Source organism: Lithobates pipiens, unplaced genomic scaffold (genome assembly GCF_037356315.1).
Source record: "Lithobates pipiens isolate NorthernLeopardFrog02 unplaced genomic scaffold, aLitPip1_a1.2 Scaffold_22, whole genome shotgun sequence".
Lineage (NCBI taxonomy): Eukaryota > Metazoa > Chordata > Amphibia > Anura > Ranidae > Lithobates > Lithobates pipiens.
In genome coordinates, this window is record NW_027507784.1 from 57,040,483 (window position 1) to 57,063,639 (window position 23,157).

Below are 23,157 nucleotides of genomic sequence, written 5' to 3' on the forward strand. Positions count from 1 at the left end.
CTCGCCAATACCATCTCTCCAGTGAAGCATGGTGGTGGCAGGATCATGCTGTGGGGATGTTTTTCAGTGAACTGGATGACTAGTCATGACTGAGGGAAAGATGAATGCAGAAATGTACAGAGACATCCTTGATGAAAACCTTTCAGAGAACTCTGGATCTCAGGCTAGGGCCTGTCCAACAGGACAACGGCCCTAAGCACACAGCCAAGATACCAGCCCAGACTTAAACCAGATTGAACATCTCTGGAGAGATCTGGAAATGGTTGTGCACCGAAGCTCCCCATCCAACCTGATGGAGCTTGAGAGGTCCTGCAAAGAAGAATGTCAGAAACTGCCCAAAAATAGGTGTGCCAAGCTTGTAGCATCATATTTAAAAAGACTTGAGGCTGTAATTGATGCCAAAGGTGCTTCAACAAAGTATTGAGCAAAGACTGAATACTTATGAACATGTGATTTTTTTTTTTTCTATAAATCTGCAAAGATTTCAAACAAACATCTTTCACGTTGTCATTATAGGTTATTGTTTGTAGAATTTTGAGCAAAATAATACATTTTGGAATAAAGCTGTAACATAAAAAATATGGAAAAAGTGAAGTGCTGTGAATACTTTCAAAGGGAACAGCAATAATTTGCAGCAAGCAGCATTTCAGAGCTAAGGAGCCAGCACCTGCTGACCACATAGTTTCATGTTATCTTATGTCCTCTCCATTACCATGATGTGGGTGTGTTGCAATTGTTTGAATCTCATGCGCAACAATATTTACACATAACAGAGAAAAAATAAAATCATTCACGTTATATAATGATATTTCTCAGTGTGTAGCCAACTGAAACCATCTGGCAACACAACATGAACTCCAGAACACACGGAAGTGTAATAACACAAACGTAGAATGTGAATTTATTTTATGACAGAAGTACCTTTTTATAAATGCTGCGGAGGTCCCGATACTGCCACAATGTATTTAACACCTGGGCTGCTGCTTTCACCACTTTCAAAGAAGATCTGTAAGAAAAACAGACATAAAAAGATTATTCAAAAGCCCATAACAGTAAATATAGGGCTTAATGTATCACAGAGTGTAGAAAACACAGCCACCAATGCCATTCAAATGTTTAAATGTCAGATGGAGGCCTGATCAAAGTAGCACAGATATCTGCTAAAACACCATTACACTCCAAGGGAAGGTTAAATGGGGGGACTGGAAAAGGAAGCAATACACAAACCATGTGCCTGAATTGTACACCAAGGATGCAGACATTATCAGTCACTATAGCACTATTTTTCAACACAAAGTAACCCTTGAAATATCTTTCCGGTCTCCGGGAGCCCTTGCTAAAAATTACTATATCTACAACTTATGATACATTAGTGTGATGGTCAGTGGGAAGAATGATCCTCACACTTGTGGATATTGGGAAGAATTACCCCCTCTCATAGATAGCTTTAAAAATAAAATTGACAGCGTCAGTGGCAACCTGAGGCGCAGAAATTGCTGATTTCTCATGGAACTCCTTAGCAACCTCTGGAGGAACCCTGGTTGAGAATCCATGCACTACAGGGAAAACAAGTGTAATCGCAACACTGTTGGTACAGCATGCAAGACTAACACTAAAGATCAGAAGCAGATTCATCATCAATGCATTCATTCTGAACTAAACCAGTGTACATTTTGAGTGCTAATTTGATTGAGACCCCACTTTATGTAGTAACAAAGGATCACATATTACAAACAGCAATCTGCTGTTACAAAGGGAGACCATTTAGATTTCATCTGCAGCATCATCTACTAGTGATAAGTACTGCCCCTTGTGCTGATTTTTTTTCTGTGCCCTGTAGGATACAAACACCTCATAGTACACACTCCCAATCTGTGTGTCATCCTGGACTCCTCTATCTACCTCTCCCCCCCCAATCATCCTGGACTTCCCTATCTCAATCCCCGCCCCCCCATCATCATCCTGCACTCCGCTACCCCCACCCATCATCCTGGACTCCTTCCCCCCACATCATTATTATTATACACGATTTATTATAGCCCTAACAGTTTGTGCAGTGCTTTACAACATGAGGGCAGACAGTACAGTTACAATACAATTCAATACATAAGTTTACAAGTGTTTTTGTCTTTTGGAATCTTGGGGTGGAGAGAAAATTTGCATGGGGGGCCCCCCCCAAGAAAAAGTTTTCAGAGGGTCCAATCAATATTAAAGATGGCCCTAATGTCGTCAGCCCACACTCGCAGCCCGGTGGTTAGGCAGCAACCCCCGTGGCCCATAGCCACCCCCTAGCAACGCCACTGTACGCCTTCCTTTATCTAGATGGCAGCTCAACTCCTCATAGGAGGTTAATAGATTGGTTTGGCAAGAATGATTCTTCACAAATCCATGCTGTTTACTGCTAATGAAATAATTTTCATTACTAAAATCTTGTATATTATCATCCCCTCCAAGAGCTTGCATACTATTGATGTTAGACTAACTGGTCTGTAATTCCCAGGGATGTATTTTGGCAAGTTTTTAAATATTGGTGCTATATTGGCTTTTCTCCAATCAGCTGGTGCCATTACAGTCAGTAGACTGTCAGTACAAATTAGGAACAATGGTCTGGCAATTAGTGAACAGGGAACCAGCATAAGTTCTTCTCACATTTAGTCATGGCATGCTGGTTCAAAGTCTGTGATTCAAACATACTGAAGTCAGACCCAACCACACCTCTAGCATTTTCAAAGAAAGGTCAGCAATAGAAAGCACAATTATTTTTATTTCTCATGACAGAGTCCACCAAACAAAACAATGGGATAAATGACTCACTGTATTTCCTGTAGAGCATAGGTCTCCGTACTTTCTAAACAAAGGGCCTGTGTACTGTCCTTTAGCTTATAAGATGACAATCACTGCTCTAAAATGTAAAGTGGGCCTCAAACGTGGCCCTTGACATCAAAGGGACACATATAATGTTCGTTATTTGTAATGCTTGAAAGGACTGTCAGAAACTGCAGACCTAATAGAAAAAATGTGGGTCAGAGCGTGGACATGTTACATTAGTCTAGTAGCGATCAATGTTTTTCCATCAATGTTCCCACTACAGACTTTAGGGTGGCTGGACTCTGGTCAGAGGGAGTCGAAAATGCACAAGCGCTAGTAGGAATAAACAATCCCCTGGGCTTGGTGGCCAGTGGGGGTAATAAAACAACAGAATCTGGTGTCAGTGGGAGGAACGGTGGGCCATCGTTGGTGTCAGTGGGAGGAATTATATTGCACTGTTGGTGACAGTGCCTTATTGTTGTTATCAGTGGGAGACATTATGTCCCACTATTGGTGTCAGTGGAAGGAACGATGCCAACAGAAGATCATCAGTTTTTACATTGGAATGCACTGATGTCCGTTTTTCATCAGTTAACGGATGGATGAAAAACTGATAAATGGTCTGTATGTGTGAAAGGGGCCTTATTGTTGGTGTCAGTGGGAGGAATAGTGTCCTAAGGGCCACATAGGTGAAAACAAAGGGCCACAGTTTGGAGATCACTGGCATATAGTAACAACTACTGGCTGGTGTAAAGGATGATGTAATTTGTTAAAACCGCAAAATGAAACAGATGTGCTAATATTTCAAAACTAAAGTCTATATTTTAATGCTGAGAGAAGAGTGGTCTTAACAACTTGGTGGTAAAAGATAAATGTGTCAAAGCAACGTGTAATGCTTTGCAAACTTTTTCTTTTGGTTTACACTGAGTTTATGTAACAGATTAAAACATGAACCCTTCAGAAAACAAGATGTCCATGACAATTTAAGAGTTCAAATGATCAAAAAGCTTGCCAATCATTAATTGAGCTACTGTCATCAGCTCCAATTTGATCCATAATACCGGAAAATGTAAAACCAGAGGCGAACAGTATTAAAATGTGGATGTAACAGCGCACAGGCAGGGCATGGTGGACTCATGAGAAGGCAAACAAATGAATTTTAGATTTACTAAAAAAAAAAAAAAAAAAATTATAATCCAATTTTCATAAGAACATGGCTCTTCGCTGTACCTTCGCTCCTGCTGTGAAACCAAATGGCCAGATGTTTCTAATGAAGATGCAGCATGAATTAATGAACGGATGACTGTAAGAATGGATGATAATCCGAGCTGTTTATGGAATTTCAGAAAGTGCAGCCTACACTCATTCATTTACATGGAGCAGTGTGCTGCCAATGAGTTTGCAGAAATGAATAATTAAAAGCAACAAGTTACCAGATGTTGAAGAGATCTTATTGTGAAACGTACAAAGCCATTATGTGCTTATTCTACAAAATTTCTGTTTTAGGCCAGTGGATTACACCACTGTAGAAGACTTGCCTTTCCCCTTTTCCTTTGGTGATGTTCACCAACTTCTCAATTCCTCCAGTATCCGCCAAAGCCTTTGCGTTCTCCATGTTCTTGCTGGTGACTTCATGCAAAGCACAGCAGATGGCCGCCACTGTGTCATCTGACAAAATGCTGGGGCCATTGCCCCCTGGAAGCCGGTTCACCAGGTCCCGCATTGCATATTTACCTAAAAAATAAAAAAACAAAACATGATCATAGGGACACACATGGGCAAAGACGCATGAAAATAAAGGATATACTTTACTATATCATAAGAAAAAAAAAAAAAATCAATAATGAAAACAGGTCTTAAATATTAGTGCTTAGATAATACCCAACACCAGAGCTATTTATTCAAATCCCAACACATTTTCAGGTTGATAGGAAAGCGTTAAAGTATCTAGCAAAAAAAATTTATGAAGAATGAAGTGGGAAATGGTTAAAACCCATTTTTTTTTTTTTTACACTATTTGTGTCCTGTTGGGTTGGAGAGATTTACCTTCACTTCCAGTTTGGCATAAGACGGCACAACAAGAAATTAGGGGAAACTGCCATTAGTAAAGGTCCCCATGAGAAGAAGAACATCAGTTCATGTCCTGGTGATGATTCTACTCATCTTCCTGGTGACAACAATGTAGAACGTGCAATGTGTGTTTACACAACCAAAGGTAGTCTCTATCAGAAGCCCATTTGATAGGGTGACAACACAGGCGCACAATTTGAAGACAGAACTGTCACAACAACAAGGACCTTCAGGACTGGTTCACACCAGTAATCGCACATGAACACGCCGCTCCTTCCTGTGGAATTCATATGCATTGCAGTGCTGTACGATTTGAGCCCAATTCATTTTCAATGGGATGAACTTCACTGTACTGCACCAAAATGACTGCATGCACTACTTAAAAAAACGCACCACAACCATATTTCATTGTACATCTGTGTGACCTGTTTGGGATGTCGTTAATTAACATTGACAACATTGCAGATCACAACTGCAGTGGGTTTTGAAAGTGATGCGGGAAACACACTGAATGCGAGTTTCCCGTACCGCACTCTAGTATGAACAGGCAGGATCACCAAATATTTCAATAAAAATAAGGTTCATGTTTAAAATCAAGGAAAAGTATATAAAATCTGAACTAGCTTTTGCCATGGCAGACTTACCCCCCAATCTGCTCTCCTCCTGCGCTGACAGATTCACACCCGCTGTTACTGCCACCAACATCTTTGCCATTTTTATAGCCTGCCTTCTTCCATTTTCAGACACTGATATAATGCAATTCTGCACATTATCCCAGGGGACCAGCCTCCATTCTAGGCAGCTTAAAGTTTTTTGGGCAAGGACTGTACACTGCATGCGTATGCAGTGGTATTCACAAAGACAAGAGGGGTTGATTGGCAGAAGAGACATGCAAAGTCTCTCCTAACCAAAAACTCTACTTCTCTTGTTAGGGTTAGTTCCACATTTATATAGCTTACATAACATTTTTGTTATTGGGCTTATATCTACACGAAGCAAAAAGATCAGAATGACAGCTGAAGAACTAGAATTTTAAAAAAGTCATCAGAGGCAACATATGGGATTGTCTGCAGCTCCTTAAAATAAAGTCTACGCAAGGAAACATCTGGGAAATTGCTGCATCTCCGCTCGCTCTTAGCTGTCTAGGGTCAGTAAGGTTTCTGCCTTTGGATAATATGGACAAAATAAATTACTCTAAAGGATGAGGATAAAATGGGAATATTTTATCATCTTGTAAAATCAAGTGCACAAACCTAAGCAATCAATACAGCCATCTATCTATGCACCTTCACAACGTACCAATTAGTTCTTTGTTGCGGACGTCTAATGCCATATTTCTCAATGCCGTGGCCACAGAAGACACCACTCTGTCGTTATCCATCCTCAGCAGCTCTACCAGTATGGGCAGTCCTTTTTCCTTCCTGACAGCCGCTCTGATATATGCTGCAAACTGCAGAGACACCAAGAAGGCGACAGATTATTTACAGTGCCGGCAGGATATACTTCACCAGTCAACTCTACTCCGCTATCCAATATTCCTTACCGCTAGTACCTGAAGGTAATATCCAGAGGCCTGATCCAGATAAACACATTATTAAATATGAGAACATTAACCCCTTCTTGACTAGGTTTCTCTGTACTGCATTCACTTTAAGTTGTCATTTAAAAACCTACCTAGATTTAGAACCTGTTTGAATGAAATTAATGTAATAAAGAAAAAAGGGGTAAAAACTGGGAAACATATTTTTTAAGTGAATTATAAAACCTGCAATATATTCCTATAGTAGGATGCTGTGTCCATTACCCAAACTTTGCAAGGGCAAATCGGGTTTGCAGCTGTAGCCAATTAAGCAAAATACTAACTATGCATTATTTGTTTACTCTCATGTAATGAAAAGACCTCTTCTCCCTGCATACAATGCCTTGACAAAGTATTCACACTTCTTGAAATTTTCCACATTTTGTCATGTTACAACCAAAAATGTAAATGTATTTTATTGGGATTTCATGTGATAGACAAAGTGGCACATAATTGTGAAGTGGAAGGTGTCAGTCAGCAGCCGTCTGCTCTGCCCCGCTAAGAGACTGAGCCGGGTGCCGGTCCAGGCATGTGGGCGGCTCTCGCCCAAATGGTCGCGATCTTTCCCAAGCCTGGACTGGCTCTGCGACATCAGCTGCTGTCTGCTGAAAACGGGTCACAGGAGTGCAAAACAAACTGCACTTCTGTGATCCACAGAAGTACAGCCAAATGAGCTTTGTCTGTACTTCTCCTTTACAAAAATAAAAATAAAAGTGCAAGCACTATGCAATTAAGGGCAGGTATGGGTAAATCTATCAAGAACTAGCTGGTGTAAAATTCAGGATGTTGTAGTTCCTCAACATGAAAAATAATTATACCCTGATACGGAACAAAATGCTACTGCCCACAGCAACCAACCAGAATACACCTCCATCTGACCCAACTTTAGACTGATTAATATGCAAGTGATGTATTACCTTCCAATTCCCAGCAGAAAGATTCTGAAGAGACCCAGCGGAACCTTCTAAAGTGGCTGGGTTCGAGCTTTCGGCCAGAAGAGTTAGATATGGCTTTACTACAGAGGGGTGCCAGAGCATTTCAACACCTTTTGGCGACTCAGACAGTCCAGGAATGGGGCCTACACCATCCCACTGCAGAAAAAAATAATATTAATCACGATCCAAAAAGTGGTCAAATATCTTTTTAAAATCTCCAGCGTCTTTAAATGCTGTACACAGTATGTAAAGTATTAAATAACCTACCACATTTTATGTACACTATAAGTCTGCAACTCCAGATACACTTCCACTGCTCCGATTTGCTATGACATTGGCCTGAAACCTAGGATCATAGTACTGGATGCATATTAAACTGGACCTGGCATTATCACCATTCTGCTGCTGCTCACTCCCTCAGTACTTATTTGCTGAAGGAGGCAGACAGTGTATGAGCCGAGTCACTCCACCGCCAGCAGCACATGGACTGAGAGAGCCAGGACTTTGATCTTACTACCGCAAATGCGGCCAGGGTAAATCCGTATACGAGCCGAAATAGAAAAAAAAATAGCCCCTCTAGCTACAGTCTTCCCGGCCCTTTGGATGAACCGATGCCGCTGTGATGCCCCCCTTATCAGTGGCCCTGGATAGAGCACTTGATGGCCACCTACCTGTATGCAGGCCGGGCAGCAATCGCCTCACTGTCCAATCCGTGTGTTCTCTGAGTTCAGTAGCAGCAGCAGGCTGGGAGGTGTACAGGAATTTCTGATGGCTGGCTGACTCAGAGTCCAAATCCTTGTGTTCCACCACCATGGGACCAGGACAAGTCGACCAGCGAAATCAGAAGTGAAGCGACTGCCCTACGTCCTCCATGGCTCCGCCAATCAAACCACCACACAAAGAATAATTGTACAGTGGTGTTCGGCTCACAGCTCTGCGCCCCGAGGAAACTCTTAAGGAAGCCAATCAAGCTTCCCAGCTGCAATCACATTGCAGAAACATCATGCTTAAAACGAAACATGTTTTAAAAAAAAAATATTTTTTTTTTTTGATCACTAGCTTTCGGGGGGTGGGGGGTATTGTGCCCCCTTATTGATGGGCCGCCACTGATATTAGTCCATCTAAATCTGGTAGTCTTAACACTACCCTACTCAGACCAATAATGCTGCTGTTCAAAGATGTATGCTTTACTACTTCATTCAAAATGCAGACACCCCAAGGCAGGAAGTGCGTTAAAAAAATAAAAAAAAATAAAAAAAGGGAAGGAATGCAGCTGCCACAACTAAGGCTTGATAAGCTGCAATATATAAAATTTTTGTTTTTGGGTTTTACCCTAGGTTCATACTGCACATCACATGCTATTCCTGTGCAAATCACATGTGATTTTGTGCAGAGCGATTCGAGCCTATTCATTTTGAATGGCTCAAATTGAATTGGAACCGCATGAAAAAGGTGTACACAGATTTTTTTTTTTTTATTTGCACTGGAACACGATTGCATGGGTGCACTGCGTATTGCGACATCTTTAACTTATTATTGACACCCGCAGCAGATTGCATGAAAACAGTGAGTATGCTATGTGGGAAACGCACAGGAGTCACTGTTTTCCACACCACATCAGTGTGAACTAAGGCTAATACCACTTTAAGCTACAGTTATTAACATTTATAATATAACGACAGGTTATCTTCAGGTAAAATTGTCACCAATGCCAAAAAAGCACTTTGAGCTTTGAATAACTGACTCAAAGGATAAGCGCAACACTAGTTTAAATCCTTTATCAGGTTTTGTCCCTGCAGCTAGTACAAAAAAAAAGTGAAATAAATAAATCGGTCTCTCCAGGACGGGAGTGTATGACAGAGGAGGCTGCAGCCTTCTGGTGTCTGAACAGCCCGCTGTAAGGCTACCATTCACACCTGAGCGTTTTGTTTTCAGCCAGAAAGTCGCACATTTTTTACCACAATTTTGTACAGGTCAAATGGTCATCAATGTAAAAAGAAGAAAAACGCCTTTAATCTGCCTAAAAAGAAGATCCAGAACTTGTTTGAGCTTCAGTCGTTTTGGAGTGGAGATGTGAACCATCTCCATAGAGAATAGATTTTTTTACCCCTCCAGCATTTTGTTGCTTCAGGCTTCAAGCTACAAAATGCTCAGGTGTGAATGGGGCCTTACAGTGCTGAAGCCATTTACCACAAGAGGGCAATCTTGGGAGAACTGTTGCTTAATGCAGATCCCCATGCTCATTGGCAGAGTTCCCTACAAGTTCTGTCATCTTTTGGATATTCTGTAGCATTGATGCTTAGGGCACGTTAAAGACATTATAAAATCACTACTACAGTTGCTCAGGAACATTATAGGGCCCAACCAAAACCAGTAACAGGATAAAGCAGCTGAAGCATCATAGCTGCCATCTGTTTATTCTTTTCCACAACCCCCTACTTACACTCACCAGCTCTTCTTGCTGCGGCCTTTTCTTCTTTTTCTTTTTTTTACCCCAACAGCTCGAGTCAGAGTCCTTGCTGGGGGATTCCTTGCAGAAGTCCTCTATTTCATTAATTCCCAGCAAGCGAGCTTGAGGCACTTCCAATTCTAGGCGGTAAGATAAGTTTCTTAGCGTACAGACACAGTTCTCCACTGTCTGGAAAAGAGGGGACAGGATCAGGATCGGACATTTTCAGACACTCCATATGGCTGTGAGGAACGCTAGATTATTCGTTCTATCGCAGAAAGGCTTACTGCCATGTTACAAAGGAAGATATTACGTGCTTTTTAGACAGTCTGCCCTAATCCTAATGACTCTCAGAACAATTACAGAATTTAATGAATATATTCCAAAAGCCAGACTATAAAGAAACCCTGACTGTCATTCAGGCTCATGAGAATGTGGGCAATTATCCGGGCCATGCATAATACTGGATGTATACTTTGTCGCCCACTGCACATACATTTCTACTTCTCTGGCAGAGACTATTCATTAGGATTGAAGAAACCTCAGGAGCTTGGTTGCTAAACAATTGCATTTTTAATGAATACACCTTTGTGTATTTTAAAGTTTCCCAAGAATAATTTTTATTGTGACTTTACAAGCTTGGAAATTTCATATTTCCGTGTTCTCGCTTAAAGCACACATTTGTGGATTCTCCCTCGAGCATCTAACTATGCCAGACTGAAATCAACATCTTGGCTAACCTGTTGCCACTGAATGCCAATTACAGGATAATTCATAAAATTGTATTGTTTTCACACAGAGCTGGCCTGTGGACTTACTTTTAGAGAGAAAAAAAAAAAAAAAAAAAAAAAAAGAGTCAGAAGTGACAAAGATATACAGTAGAGAAAAGTGAGGAAACCTGGCTAAGTTAGGGCCGGTTCAGACGCAAAACGCACTCCATTTGCGATCAATAGGTGTCAATAAAACGTTAAGGACACCCCAAGCGTAGGTCGCAAATGGCGCATGTTAGACAGCACCTGCCAGCATTGGCTTACATTGTACTTTTGGACCATGTGATCTGGTTCTAGTGTGTTTTAAAAAGGGCAAACAGTGCGGTGCAAATATGCTTAAATCGCACTGCACACAACTGCATGTGAATCGCACAGGAATGCACAGTGCATTCCTGTGTAATTCATGTGTGGGTATGGTGTGAATCGTCCCTTGAAGAACTTCACATACCTGCCCAGTAAATCCAGCATCGTCCGCCGGTAATCTGCCCCTCTGCTGCCACACATAAGGGAACCGCATTGCCATCTCCCTTTTCCAGGTTATCAGCAGCAGGCGGTCTCTTCCAGGTTCTTTCAACCTGACCCAGATACCCTCCTCCAACAGGTCCACTCTCCAGCCACTAGGTCCCTGCTTCTACAGCCTCTTGAGATATGTGACAGGGATATCCCAGGATCTGCAGGAGCAGGGTCAGGTCATTCTTGCCTAGGTAGGGTACTGGCCAGAGCATAAAAAAATAACAGATTTTTTTTAAAAAGCAGAGGGGGCAGGGTTGCAATGGGGAAAATATTGTTTTAGGAGTAAGGATTCACTTTAAACTCAAGACTGGCTTTACAAAAAGTTACAATTCTTTGTCAGGTAAAAAAAAGTTCCTATACACAAATTGCATATGTGTATATTTAGTTGCATGCCTGTAGTTCAGCTTTAAGACCAATGACCTATATAAGCACTGGGTACCACTTGCAGTGCAGACACCTGTGGGACCATATGACCTGCCATAATGATCTCATTGATTAGAATTTATGGAGGAAAACAGCTGGAATTAGTATTTTACCCTTTTGTCTCCAGGGAATTTGAATCGAAGTATACAAAGCAGAAAAACAAACTCCTGAAACAACTAACCTCGCAAACAAGCTGGAGGAAATTGCCTATGACTAGGGATTTAAGAGCAGCAAAAAAAAAAAAATGCATAAATGCATTTACTATGCTTAAATGCATAGTAAATGATGCTATGTAAAATGTGTTATTACTACTGAAATAAATAAAATAGATACCTTGCTGTCAAAATCTGATGTGTTCACGCAGGTCTGAATCACAAAGAGGAGGGAGTCTACCAGCCCTTCACAATATCTCATCTGCTTGCGAGCCTCTTCTCCCGCTGAACTCAGATTTCTAAAGGAATAAAGGCATAACACAGAAAATCAATTCTGCCTATAAAAGACCCCTTCTGACAAAGGGTCACATACAACCTAAAGAAGCAGGTGTAAGATTTCTTGCAGAAGATGGCAACGTCTAAGTGCAATAGTGTCACATGTCATAGCACAGTTACACATGACTAGTGATGAACAAGAAGTACATGTAAATGAGCCTCTACATCAAAGACAACAGTTAAAGGGTCAGTAAGCATAATCTGCAATTTCTCTAAAATCTATACTTCACATTTACAAGTCTGTAAGAGAAAAACACGGTCTTGCTCAAATATATAATACCATCATAAAGTAAACCTGTCACATAAATACTCTGCCTGTTTTCACTGATCGCTAAACATTTTCAGGAGCTCAACTATTTTCTGTCAAAAGGCATGTACAGTGGTGTGAAAAAGTGTTTGCCCCCTTCCTCATTTCCTGTTCCTTTGCATGTTTGTCACACTTAAGTGTTTCGGAACATCAAACCAATTTAAACAATAGTCAAGGACAACACAAGTAAACACAAAATGCAATTTGTAAATGAAGGTGTTTATTATTAAAAGTGAAAAAAAATCCAAACCATCATGGCCCTGTGTGAAAAAGTGATTGCCCCCCTTGTTAAAACATACTATAACTGTGGTTGTCCACACCTGAGTTCAATTTCTCTAGCCACACCCAGGCCTGATTATTGCCACACCTGTTCACAATCAAGGCATCACTTAAATAGGAGCTGCTTGACACAGTAAGGTCCACCAGAAGATCCTTAAAAGCTACACATCATGCCGAGACCCAAAGAAATTCAGGAACAATTGAGAAAGAAAGTAATTGAGATCTATCAGTCTGGAAAGGGTTATAAAGCCATTTCCAAAGCTTTGGGAATCCAGCGAACCACAGTGAGAGCCATTATCCACAAATGGCGAAGACATGGAACAGTGGTGAACCTTCCCAGGAGTGGCCGGCCGCCCAAAATTACCCCAAGAGCGCAGCGACGACTCATCCAAGAGGTCACAAAAGACCCCACAACAACGTCCAAGGAACTGCAGGCCTCACTTGCCTCAGTTAAGGTCAGCGTTCATGCCTCCACCATCAGGAAGAGACTGGGCAAAAATGGCCTGCATGGCAGAGTTCCAAGGAGAAAACCACTGCTGAGCAAAAAGAACATCAAAGCTCGTCTCAATTTCTCCACAACACATCTTGATGATCCCCAAGACTTTTGGGACAACATTCTGTGGACCGATGAGACAAAAGTGGAACTCTTTGGAAGGTGTGTGTCCAAGTATATCTGGCGTAGAAGGAACACTGCATTTCATAAAAAGAACATTATACCAACAGTAAAATATGGTGGTGGTAGTGTGATGGTCTGGGGCTGTTTTGCTGCTTGAGGACCTGGAAGACTTGCCATGATAAAAAGGAACTATGAATTCTGCTGTCTACCAAGAGATCCAGAAGGAGAATGTCCGACCATCTGTTCGTGTACTCAAGCTGAAACTAACTTGGGTTCTGCAGCAGGACAATGATCCTAAACACACCAGCAAGTCCACCATCGAATGGCTGAAGAAAAACAAAATGAAGACTTTGGAGTGGCCTAGCCAAAGTCCTGACCTGAATCCTATTGAGATGTTGTGGTATGACTATAAAAAGGTTGTTCATGCTCGAAAACCCTCTAATGTAACTGAATTAGGACAATTCTGCAAAGATGAGTGGGCCAAAATTCCTCCAGGACTCTGTAAAAGCCTCATTGCACGTTATCGCAAACGCTTGGTTGCAGTTGTTGCTGCTAAGGGTGGCCCAACCAGTTATTAGGTTTAGGGGGCAATCACTTTTTCACACAGGGCCATGATGGTTTGGATTTTTTTTCACCTTTAATAATTAACACCTTCATTTACAAATTGCATTTTGTGTTTACTTGTGTTGTCCTTGACTATTGTTTAAATTGGTTTGATGTTCCGAAACACTTAAGTGTGACAAACATGCAAAGGAACAGGAAATGAGGAAGGGGGCAAACACTTTTTCACACCACTGTATATACTGTGTCTTTCAAGGTAGTTTTTGTTCACTTTCTGTGGGATATGCTTTATTTATTACAGGTACTTGTATAGCGCAGTCAATTTACGCAGCGCTTTACATATTTATTATACATTCACATCAGTCCCTGCCCTCAAGGAGGTCCCTAACTCTCATTCATACATACACATACTAGGGCCAATTTAAATAGGTGGCAATTAACCTACCAGCAGGTCTTTAAAGTGTGGGAGGAAACCGGAGTAGCCGGAGGTAACCCACACAGGCACAGGAAGAGCATGCAAATTCCAGGCAGGTAGTGTCATGGTTGGGATTTGAACCAATGACCCTAGTGCTGCCAGACAGAAGTGCCAACTGCTTAGCCACTTATTTGCTTTACCTGCATCCAGATACACATGAACATATGTCCCATTATTTTTAATGGAATATGCATGATTTGTACATTTCGATCCTTGTGTAGCCAACACAAGGATTGAAATGTGGCTGGTTTAGCAGGGACCAGACAAATACACAAGTGGATTTACGAACTGACTTCTGTACAACCGCCCTGTTGGAAAATTTCTGCTCGATCAGCACCAAAGGGTAGAGCTGGCAGCGCTGACCAGAGTATTCTGATGGTGGGAAAAGTCTCCCCACTCTCGGAATACAATAAATTAGCAGAAGTATTCAGCCAATCACCTTCAATTATCTATGGGCTGCCCTAGGGCCTCATTCATATAGCTGCAGAGGGCCGCGGGGATAGGATGATTTTACCACCCCTCAAATGCCCACCCTGTAGGGTTCTACACATGCTGTTACTGCAATAGTTTGTTTAGTGGCAAAACTGAACTGAATGAGGCCGTGCCGCAACCGCCTTGCGAGCCCGTGCAATGAAAAAGGTTGCAGCACGGAGGTGTGGGCTTAAATCAGGCACTTAGGTGGCAACATATCACCTCCCAGCCACCCTCTATAAAGTGATGCACCGTTACAGATGAGTGGCATGAGCTACTGCAAATGTAAGCAAGTCCTAAGGTAGTAGCAGAGGTTCTAACTGTTCCCTGTTCTACACAAAACCCCCAAAAATTCAGAAAGAGTACATTAATATTGGCAACTGTAGCCTTTTCTGAAAGTATTACTAAACCCACAAAAGTAAAATTCAGTCTGTATATGCACTAAGGCATTCTTGTTATACTCACTGTGGAACCTAAGGAGTTAATACCCTGCATTGTGCAACAAGGCTGTTTGATCCTGTCTTCTCTGATCCTCCCCTTCTTCCACAGTCACCAATTCATCTCTTGATAGTATAGTGCCTTGGAGGCACTCTGCACATGCTTAGTTTGGTGTGTATTGCTAGAAAGTTTTTATTTTGGGAGGATGCATGTGATCGGCACAAGGCCAATCAGCGCTTTTCAGGCAGACACTTAAAGGAGCGCGAATGCTCACTGTGAGTCTCTTGCATGCTCTGAAACGCGTTGTGTTCTCCCCCCTATACTCCAATGACATCACACGCCAGCAGGCATCCCTTCAGAGTGGAACACTTCCATCCACTCCAGCGAGTGAGACGACCAGCCGGCTTCCCTGCAGGTGATCGATGTCATCCCAGCTGAAGACTGACTGTTTAGCATACTCCGTGACACTGTGGACTGATCCAGAGAGACCTTACCTCCATGTAAGTCTTGGATTACATGCTGTTTCACTTAATACTTGCACTCAGAGGCGCTTTTATTTTGTTTTCTTGGTCTCATTTACCAGAGCCGAATTTCCTTATATGAAAAGCTTTGCCCTCAGTGTTGGTCTCATTTTGGAGATGTATTTTATAACATCTCTGTAGACTGCCTTGTCATTTTTCTATGGACTAGTTTTAAACTTGCATTCACAGACTTTTTATCCTACTTGTATGTTAATATCAACATCATTATTTTTATTGATCAATTATTTCCATGTCCTGAGCGCTAGCAATATATATATATATATATATATATATATATATATATATATATATATATATATATATATATATATTTATATTCTGTAAGGCAGAGAGTCAGGGGTCCTGCAGTCCCATAGGACACTTAGAGGAGAATGAAAATCCCTCCTACAAGCTTTAACCAGACACTGATAGAAGTCACAAGACGCTATACACTGCTGATGAGAAAATGCATTTAGACGTTTATAGTAACTAAAATAATTACATTTCCATGTTGAGTGTACTGTGGGAGACCAGACATACTGAATGCAGGTTCCTGGGTTTAGTAACAATTTAAGATTTGTTTATTCCACTGTATGAGATAAACACAGACTGAAGGTCAAGAGTTGATGGTGAAATACCCATGTATTACCTCATGCAGCCAGTGGTGTTCCGTAAAACCGCAGACGACTGAAACTTCACTTTATGATCATCGTCAAAAGAAGAATTATTCAGGCCGGAATGTGGAACAATCACAGTGTTTGTGAGAGGAATCAGAGCATCACGGATAATAGTCATCTTTACAGCGTCGCAGGATGATAAGTTCCACAGAACTCCTGAAAGTACAGAGCACAGACTCCATAAAACACTGACACACGGAGAGCACAGCACACTTCCAGACTGTGAATAAGACCTGCAACAGTCGGCTACACAGAGGAAACAAACACCCAGGTCTGGAATCAGTGTTAAATCTTTACTTATCACATTTTTCAGCTCATACATTTTTAAGCAAAATTGCAGTGTTTAAAGTAAAAAATAAAATAATATCTGGAGCGGTCCATTAATAGCATAAACACAGCAATTTTTGTTTTTCCAAAACCCCTCTTCTCCTATAGTAATTTTATTAGCTGTTGATCCTGCCAGTAGATTCATTGACTTTCACCTGTAAAAACGCTGTTCGTTCTGCAGCATTGTCACCCTGTGGACAGGGTAGTCTTAGTGGGACAAGTAATTTCAAGGAGTTGTAAGCCCTGCAAAGTTTTTCATTCTACTAATTCAATGCATTCTATGCATTAATGTGAAAAACCTTCTGCGCTGTAGCTGCCCCCAGAGACCCCCTTTTTTCTAACCAGAACCCCGATTGTTCTGGTGATGAGCACGAACCCAGCAGCTCCAGCTGCTCTCTCAGGTCATCATTGGATAGATTGATAGCAGCAGGAGCTATTGGATCCCACTGCTGTCAATCAAATCCAGTGACGCGGGGGCCGAGTGCTTCGGTCTGTGTCAATGCAGCAGGACTCGGGAGCGTGCCCTTACAGGTGCTCCCATGGAAAGTGTCTCTCCACGGGGGGCACCCAATGAAGAGGAGCAAGGAGCGCCGCCGGGATACCTCAGAGAGAAGGATCGGGACCGCTCTATGCAAAAGCCTTACTCACAGAGCAGGTAAGTATGACATGTTTATCATTTACAAAACACCGCAATAAACCTATTTTATGTAGTTTTAGCAAGTGTTTATAAAGGTTTAAACCATTTGAATTAAATCGGTTTTAAGCACTCACAACTGAGTTATATGGTTTGTCAAACCCCAGTAACTATTATTTGCTGGAAAGCTTGGTCTGAATGTAAATGTGGAGACAAATGAAAAAGATGCAATATAAATATATATATAAAATATAATAGTATCATCACAAATAATAACCACATACAGTTACCATACAATATTTTTGCTATAGTGAGTCTTTCATAATGCGATTTTTTTTCTGTCACTTTCACAGATTTACATGATTACCCTTTGATATTTTTGGTCCTGCATTAAATGTAGACATTTTAAAATTACTTACAAGAGGGAACTCTTGATGGCCTCTATGCTTCCTGCTTAACATCTTAAGATATCAGCCACATGAGGAGTGCATAGCTTTGTTTCAATCAGCTAAATCAAAACTTTGCATTGTGAGAGTTAAAGCAGATGTAATAAATATGGCTGCCAACATGTACATACATAGCAAGTTATACATACTGCCTAAAATTTTGCCAACGGGTAATTTTTCTCCTTCGTTGATATTCGCTGATGAAGCTGCACTCATGGGCACAGATAAGGCGACACTGATAAGACGGCACTGGTAGGTAGTATTGATAGGCAGCACTGGTGATGAGGCACTAATTGGTGACATTTATAGGTGGCACTGATAGGTTACACTGGGCACTGGTAGGTGGCACAGAAGCCTATGCAGAGGCTCTCCACGATCGGGACAGATGGTGGAGAGCTGGTGAATGGCTTTTCTTTCTCTCTCCTCATGCTATCAGCATGATGAGAAAATATGGCAGATTACCCGCTCTGTTTACATCACATGATCAGCTGTCAGTGGTGGACAGCTGATCACGTGGTAAGGTGTCGGGATTGACCCCTTACTCTGATCTGTGATCAGCAGAGCCTCAGACTATCACAGAGTGCGCCCTGCAGGCCGCTCAAGCACAGGATGACATCTATGGACGCCGGCAAAATAGGTCCGCGCTATAGCCGTCATTCGGCTATAGCGTAGACGGGAAGAGGTTAAACGAGTTTTAAATGAAAGAAAAAAAAAAGATGTTACAAGTACCTGGTCTGTGCAATAGTTGTGCACAGAGCAGCCCTGAGATGCTTTTTCTGTGGTCACCGCCGATGCGCCTCCTGCCTTCTGAGTGCCCCCAGAGCAAGCCACTTGCTCTGGGGGCACTTATGTGGGCTTGATCCTGAGCCTCACTGTGCGCATGTACTGAGACACACAGTGCTGCTCAGTGGCACCTCTGTCACTGGATTTGATTAACCGCAACAGGCGCTAATGTCTCCCATCACTCTCAAGTCCAGTGAGGAGGGAGAGAAGAACAGTAGCACTGCTCAAGATTAGGTTCCCAAAAGTTCTACCCCTATATTTTTTTCCCCCCATTTCCTCCTATTTAAAAAATAGGAGGAAATGGTATAGATGTAAGGAGTGTGCTTGTCATGAAGACCAATTTTATGATGTTAAAGAAGAAAAAAAAAAACACAATTAAGCAATTTCATTAGGAAGACGCAGATCTATAATACGATTCTGTTTACTGCAAAAGAAAAGCTAATTACTGTTTTTCTCTACCCATAACGTTAAAAATTTAAAAAGCAACATTTGTTCTGGGATCTGCAATGCAGATCTGTAATATTGTCAGGAAAATATTGCAGAACTTTTTATAAAAATGCAAAGAGAGGTCTGACTGAGGGGGGTATCATGTTTTCTTTTACATCATGTGGATGGCTGGGGGCACGTGCATTGCTTCCCCGGGGAAGAGATGGCACCAGGATGTACTACGGGCAGAAGGCAAGCCGGCTGAGGCAGTGTGATGCTTAGGGCAAAGTTCTGCTGGGAAACCTTGGTTCCTGCCATATATGTGCATGTTACTATGGAGCTCATGCCTCCATGGGTCAGGCTGGTGTTTTTATAAACTACACAGTCAATTTGTTCCGGGTCCAGCAATACATCCTATGACATTCCTCTACCTCTGGCCTCTTTATTGGACACTCAAACACCTCTGTCCAATAAAGCAGACAGCTGACCCGCAATGTAGTAATAAAATATTTTTCTGATTAGCAGAGGCATGCCTTTCAAGAATGGATGACCAAAACCACAAATCCATTGATAGGTAAAAATATTTAGCATATGTATTAGAACCTAGCATTTCACAGTTCATTTGAATGTCCACTCTAATACTAAATAATAAGGGAATTATTTGTAAAAGCTACATTTAAAAGAGATGCCTTTAGAGCAAGCTCGGGGGTGATGGCGGTAAAGCACCACTAGTTTTAGAGGCACTTTACTGTTGTTTTAAAAGACTGCTTTTCGACTGCTAGCGGGGCACTTTCAACCCCCGCTAGTGGCCGAATAAAGGGATAAAAGTGCCCTCAAAGTGCCGCTGCCGATGCAATGTCCATTTGATTTCAATGGGCAGGGGAGCTTTAGGACCGTTCTTAAAGTGCCTCAAAGAAGCTGCTTGCAGGACTTTTTTTTTTTTCTTTTTCTTTTTTACACACATGTCCTGCCAGGGCAGCACCCCAGTGTGAAAGCATTCAGGCTTTCACCCTGGTATTGCAGATGAGGCATTTTTGAGGTGCTATTTTTTAGCACTAAAGCAAAAAATATTGACACAAAACCACTAGTTTAGAAACCAGCTATTGCAGTTTAATCCAATTTATATCCCCCTCAAGTATGCTGTACAAATTACAGAGTCTTCTATTTAAAAACTTAAGTTCGATGTCACCTCAATATCACTTTCTTATTTATTTGCCACGTGTCACACTGTTTGACAGAAAAATTATTAAAATCTTTACTTAAGATCTGTCCTTGGCGAATTTGTTTCTCAGCGTTTGTCAGACAAGTTATATTTTGCTAATCAGATCAGACAACTGAGATCTCCAGCCATTTAGAAAACTCTCGCAAAGAAGCAAAGTACTTTATTAACAACTTAAAAACAACTTATGTGCCCTTCCAAAAATATCACCTGTATCCATGGCAATGGGTTATCACTTCTGACATGTTTTTATGGATATCGGCGGCTCTATTAGAGCTATTTTACACTTGCAGTTGGGGAGCAGTAAAAATAGGGGGTCAGGGAGGTTTTCACTGTCCCCTGATCGCCTCCTTAAAGTGGTTGTAAACCCTTACAAACCACTTTGACCTACAGGTAAGCCTAGATTAAGGCTTACCTGTAGGTCCAAGAAATATCTCCCAAACCTATATGGTTTAGGAGATATTTACCCGAAGACGGGCACCGCGGTGCATGCGCCGTAGACAGCGGCGCGCGGGCGCACTGAGCGTGGCATCCTCGATAACGAAGATGCCGTGCAATGCCGCGCGTCTCGGCTCCCGTGTGCATGCGCGGGAGTGACGTCATCGCGGCTTCGCCGAATGACAGAGGCGGAGCTGCGAGACCCACCGAGAAGATGGATGCGGCGGACTACAGGGGACAGCAGTGACTTCGCTGGCTCCTGTATCAGGTAAGTGACACATAATGGACTACTATGCGATGCATTGTAGTCCATTATGCTTTACCTTTGCAGGGAATGAAAGAGGAAGTAAACTCATCAGGGTTTACTTCCTCTTTAAGTTGTGAAGGAAAGCCGTAAAGTGGGATTGTACATATGCCAAAGCATTGCAGTCGGGGCAATCCATTTCAGTGAATGGGGGTGAGACACAAAGGTCCTACAACCACATACAATGCACAGTTGCTCTGCGGTGGTGCAACCTTTACAGGGTTAAAACAAGCAGTGAGGAGGCAACATATCACTTACGCAAAGCCAATCAAATGCTTCTAAAAAGAAATCCACTGCAGATAGTTTGTTGCAGGCTGGCTGGCAAGTGAGCTGGGAATTTTTCTTTGCTGTTTTTTGACACACATCACACTACCATATACTCATTACTGTAAAGGCCATTTATAGGTTGGGGTGATTGCCATTTGTTTGTACAGTTGGTGAATTGGTGAGGGGACACACTGGATACATTTGTTGCCATTTGCCAGGGTGTTCAGTGCATGCCGATACCTTTAAGCAGGAGTGGGCTCACTCCGGGAATACCTGCCCTTTATCATATACAGTATCTCACAAAAGTGAGAACACCCCTCACTTTTTTGTAAATATTTAATATATTTTCATGTGACTACACTGCAGAAATTACACTTTGCTACAATGTAAAAGTAGTGAGTGTACAGCTTGTACCCTCAAAATAACTCAACACACAGCCAGTAATGTCTAAACTGCTGGCAACAAAAGTGAGTACATCCCTAACTAAAAATGTCCAAATAGGACTAAAGTGTGTATATTTTGTGTGGCGACCATTATTGCCTAGCACTGCCTTACCCCTCTTGGGCATGGAGTTTACCAGAGCTTCACATGTTGCCACTGAAGTCCTTTTCCACTCCTCCATGACATCACAGAGCTGGTGGATGTTAGAGACCTTGCGCTCCTCCACCTTGAATTTGAGGATGCCCCACAGATGCTCAATAGGTTTTAGGTCTGGAGACATGCTTGGCCAGTCCATCGCCTTTACCCTCAGCTTCTTTAGCAAGTCAGTGGTCATCTTGGAAGTGTGTCTGGGACTATCATGTTGAAATACTGCCATGTGGCCCAGTCTCCGAAGGGAGGGGATCATGCTCTGCTTCAGTATTGCACAGTACATGTTGGCATTCATGGTTCCATCAATGAACTGTAGCTTCCCAGTGGCGGCGGCACTCATGCAGCCCCAGACCATGACGCTCATCAACTGGTTGCCACCACACACACTTGACACCATCTGAACCAAATAAGTTTATCTTTCTTGGTCTCATCAGACCACAGAGCATGGTTCCAGTAATCCATGTCCTTAGTCTATGTATTCAGCAAACCGTTTGCGGACTTACTTGTGCATCATCTTTAGAAGAGCCTTCCTTCCGGGACGACAGCCATGCAGACCAATTTGATACAATTTCAGCATATGGTCTGAGCACTGACAGGCTGACCCCCCCACCCTTCAACCTCTGCAGCAATGCTGGCAGCACTCATATGTCCATTTCCCAAAGACAACTTCTGGATATGACGCTGAGCATGTGCACTCTACTTTTTTGGTCGACCATGGTGAGGCCTGTTCCGAATTAAACCTGCCCTGTTAAACAGCTGGATGGTCTTGGCCACTGTGCTGCAGCTCAGTTTTAGGGTTTTGGCCATCTTATAGCCTAGGCCATCTTTATATAGAGCAACAATTCTTTTTTTCAGATCCTCTGGGAGTTTTTTGTCATGAGGTGCCATGTAGAACTTCCAGTGACCAGTATGAGAGAGTGAGAGCGATAACAAATTTAACACACCTGCTCCCCATTTACACCTGAGACCGTGTAACACTGACTCAAATGAAACGGGGGGGGGGGGGGGTGGCTAATTGGCCCAATTTGGACATTTTCACTTAGGGGTGTATTCACTTTTGTTGCCAGCGCTTTAGACATTAATGGCTGTGTGTTGAGTTATTTTGAGGGGACAGCAAATTGACACTGTAATAAAGCTGTACACTCACTACTTTACATTGTAGCAAAGTGTAAATTCTTCAATGTTGTCACATGAAAAGATAATAAAATATTTACAAAAATGTGAGGGGTGTACTCACTTTTGTGAGATACTGTATGTGGTCCAACTTTGGACACGCTCAAAATTTAAAGTGTTAGGCCTGCAGTACAAAGGGGCACTGTAAAGTGGCCCTGCAGCTTACGCA

At 42.2% G+C, this 23,157-nt stretch overlaps 1 protein-coding gene across 8 annotated transcripts in view; it reads right to left on the reverse strand.

Moving 5' to 3' along the window:
• Window positions 1–23,157, reverse strand: part of PKP4 (plakophilin 4) — a 474,949-nt gene that overhangs the window by 25,030 nt on the left and 426,762 nt on the right. For 6 of the 8 annotated variants that reach the window (XM_077447645.1, XM_077447649.1, XM_077447648.1 and 3 more), the window contains 7 exons: window positions 16,353–16,536; window positions 11,881–11,998; window positions 9,836–10,030; window positions 7,375–7,548; window positions 6,178–6,328; window positions 4,347–4,542; window positions 922–1,006 (listed from right to left, as the gene is read on the reverse strand). In XM_077447645.1, coding sequence (XP_077303771.1) covers window positions 922–1,006; window positions 4,347–4,542; window positions 6,178–6,328; window positions 7,375–7,548; window positions 9,836–10,030; window positions 11,881–11,998; window positions 16,353–16,536 — 1,103 coding nt within the window. The remainder of the gene's footprint in view (window positions 1–921; window positions 1,007–4,346; window positions 4,543–6,177; window positions 6,329–7,374; window positions 7,549–9,835; window positions 10,031–11,880; window positions 11,999–16,352; window positions 16,537–23,157) is intronic. The other 2 variants (XM_077447646.1, XM_077447644.1) reach the window with 1 other exon arrangement.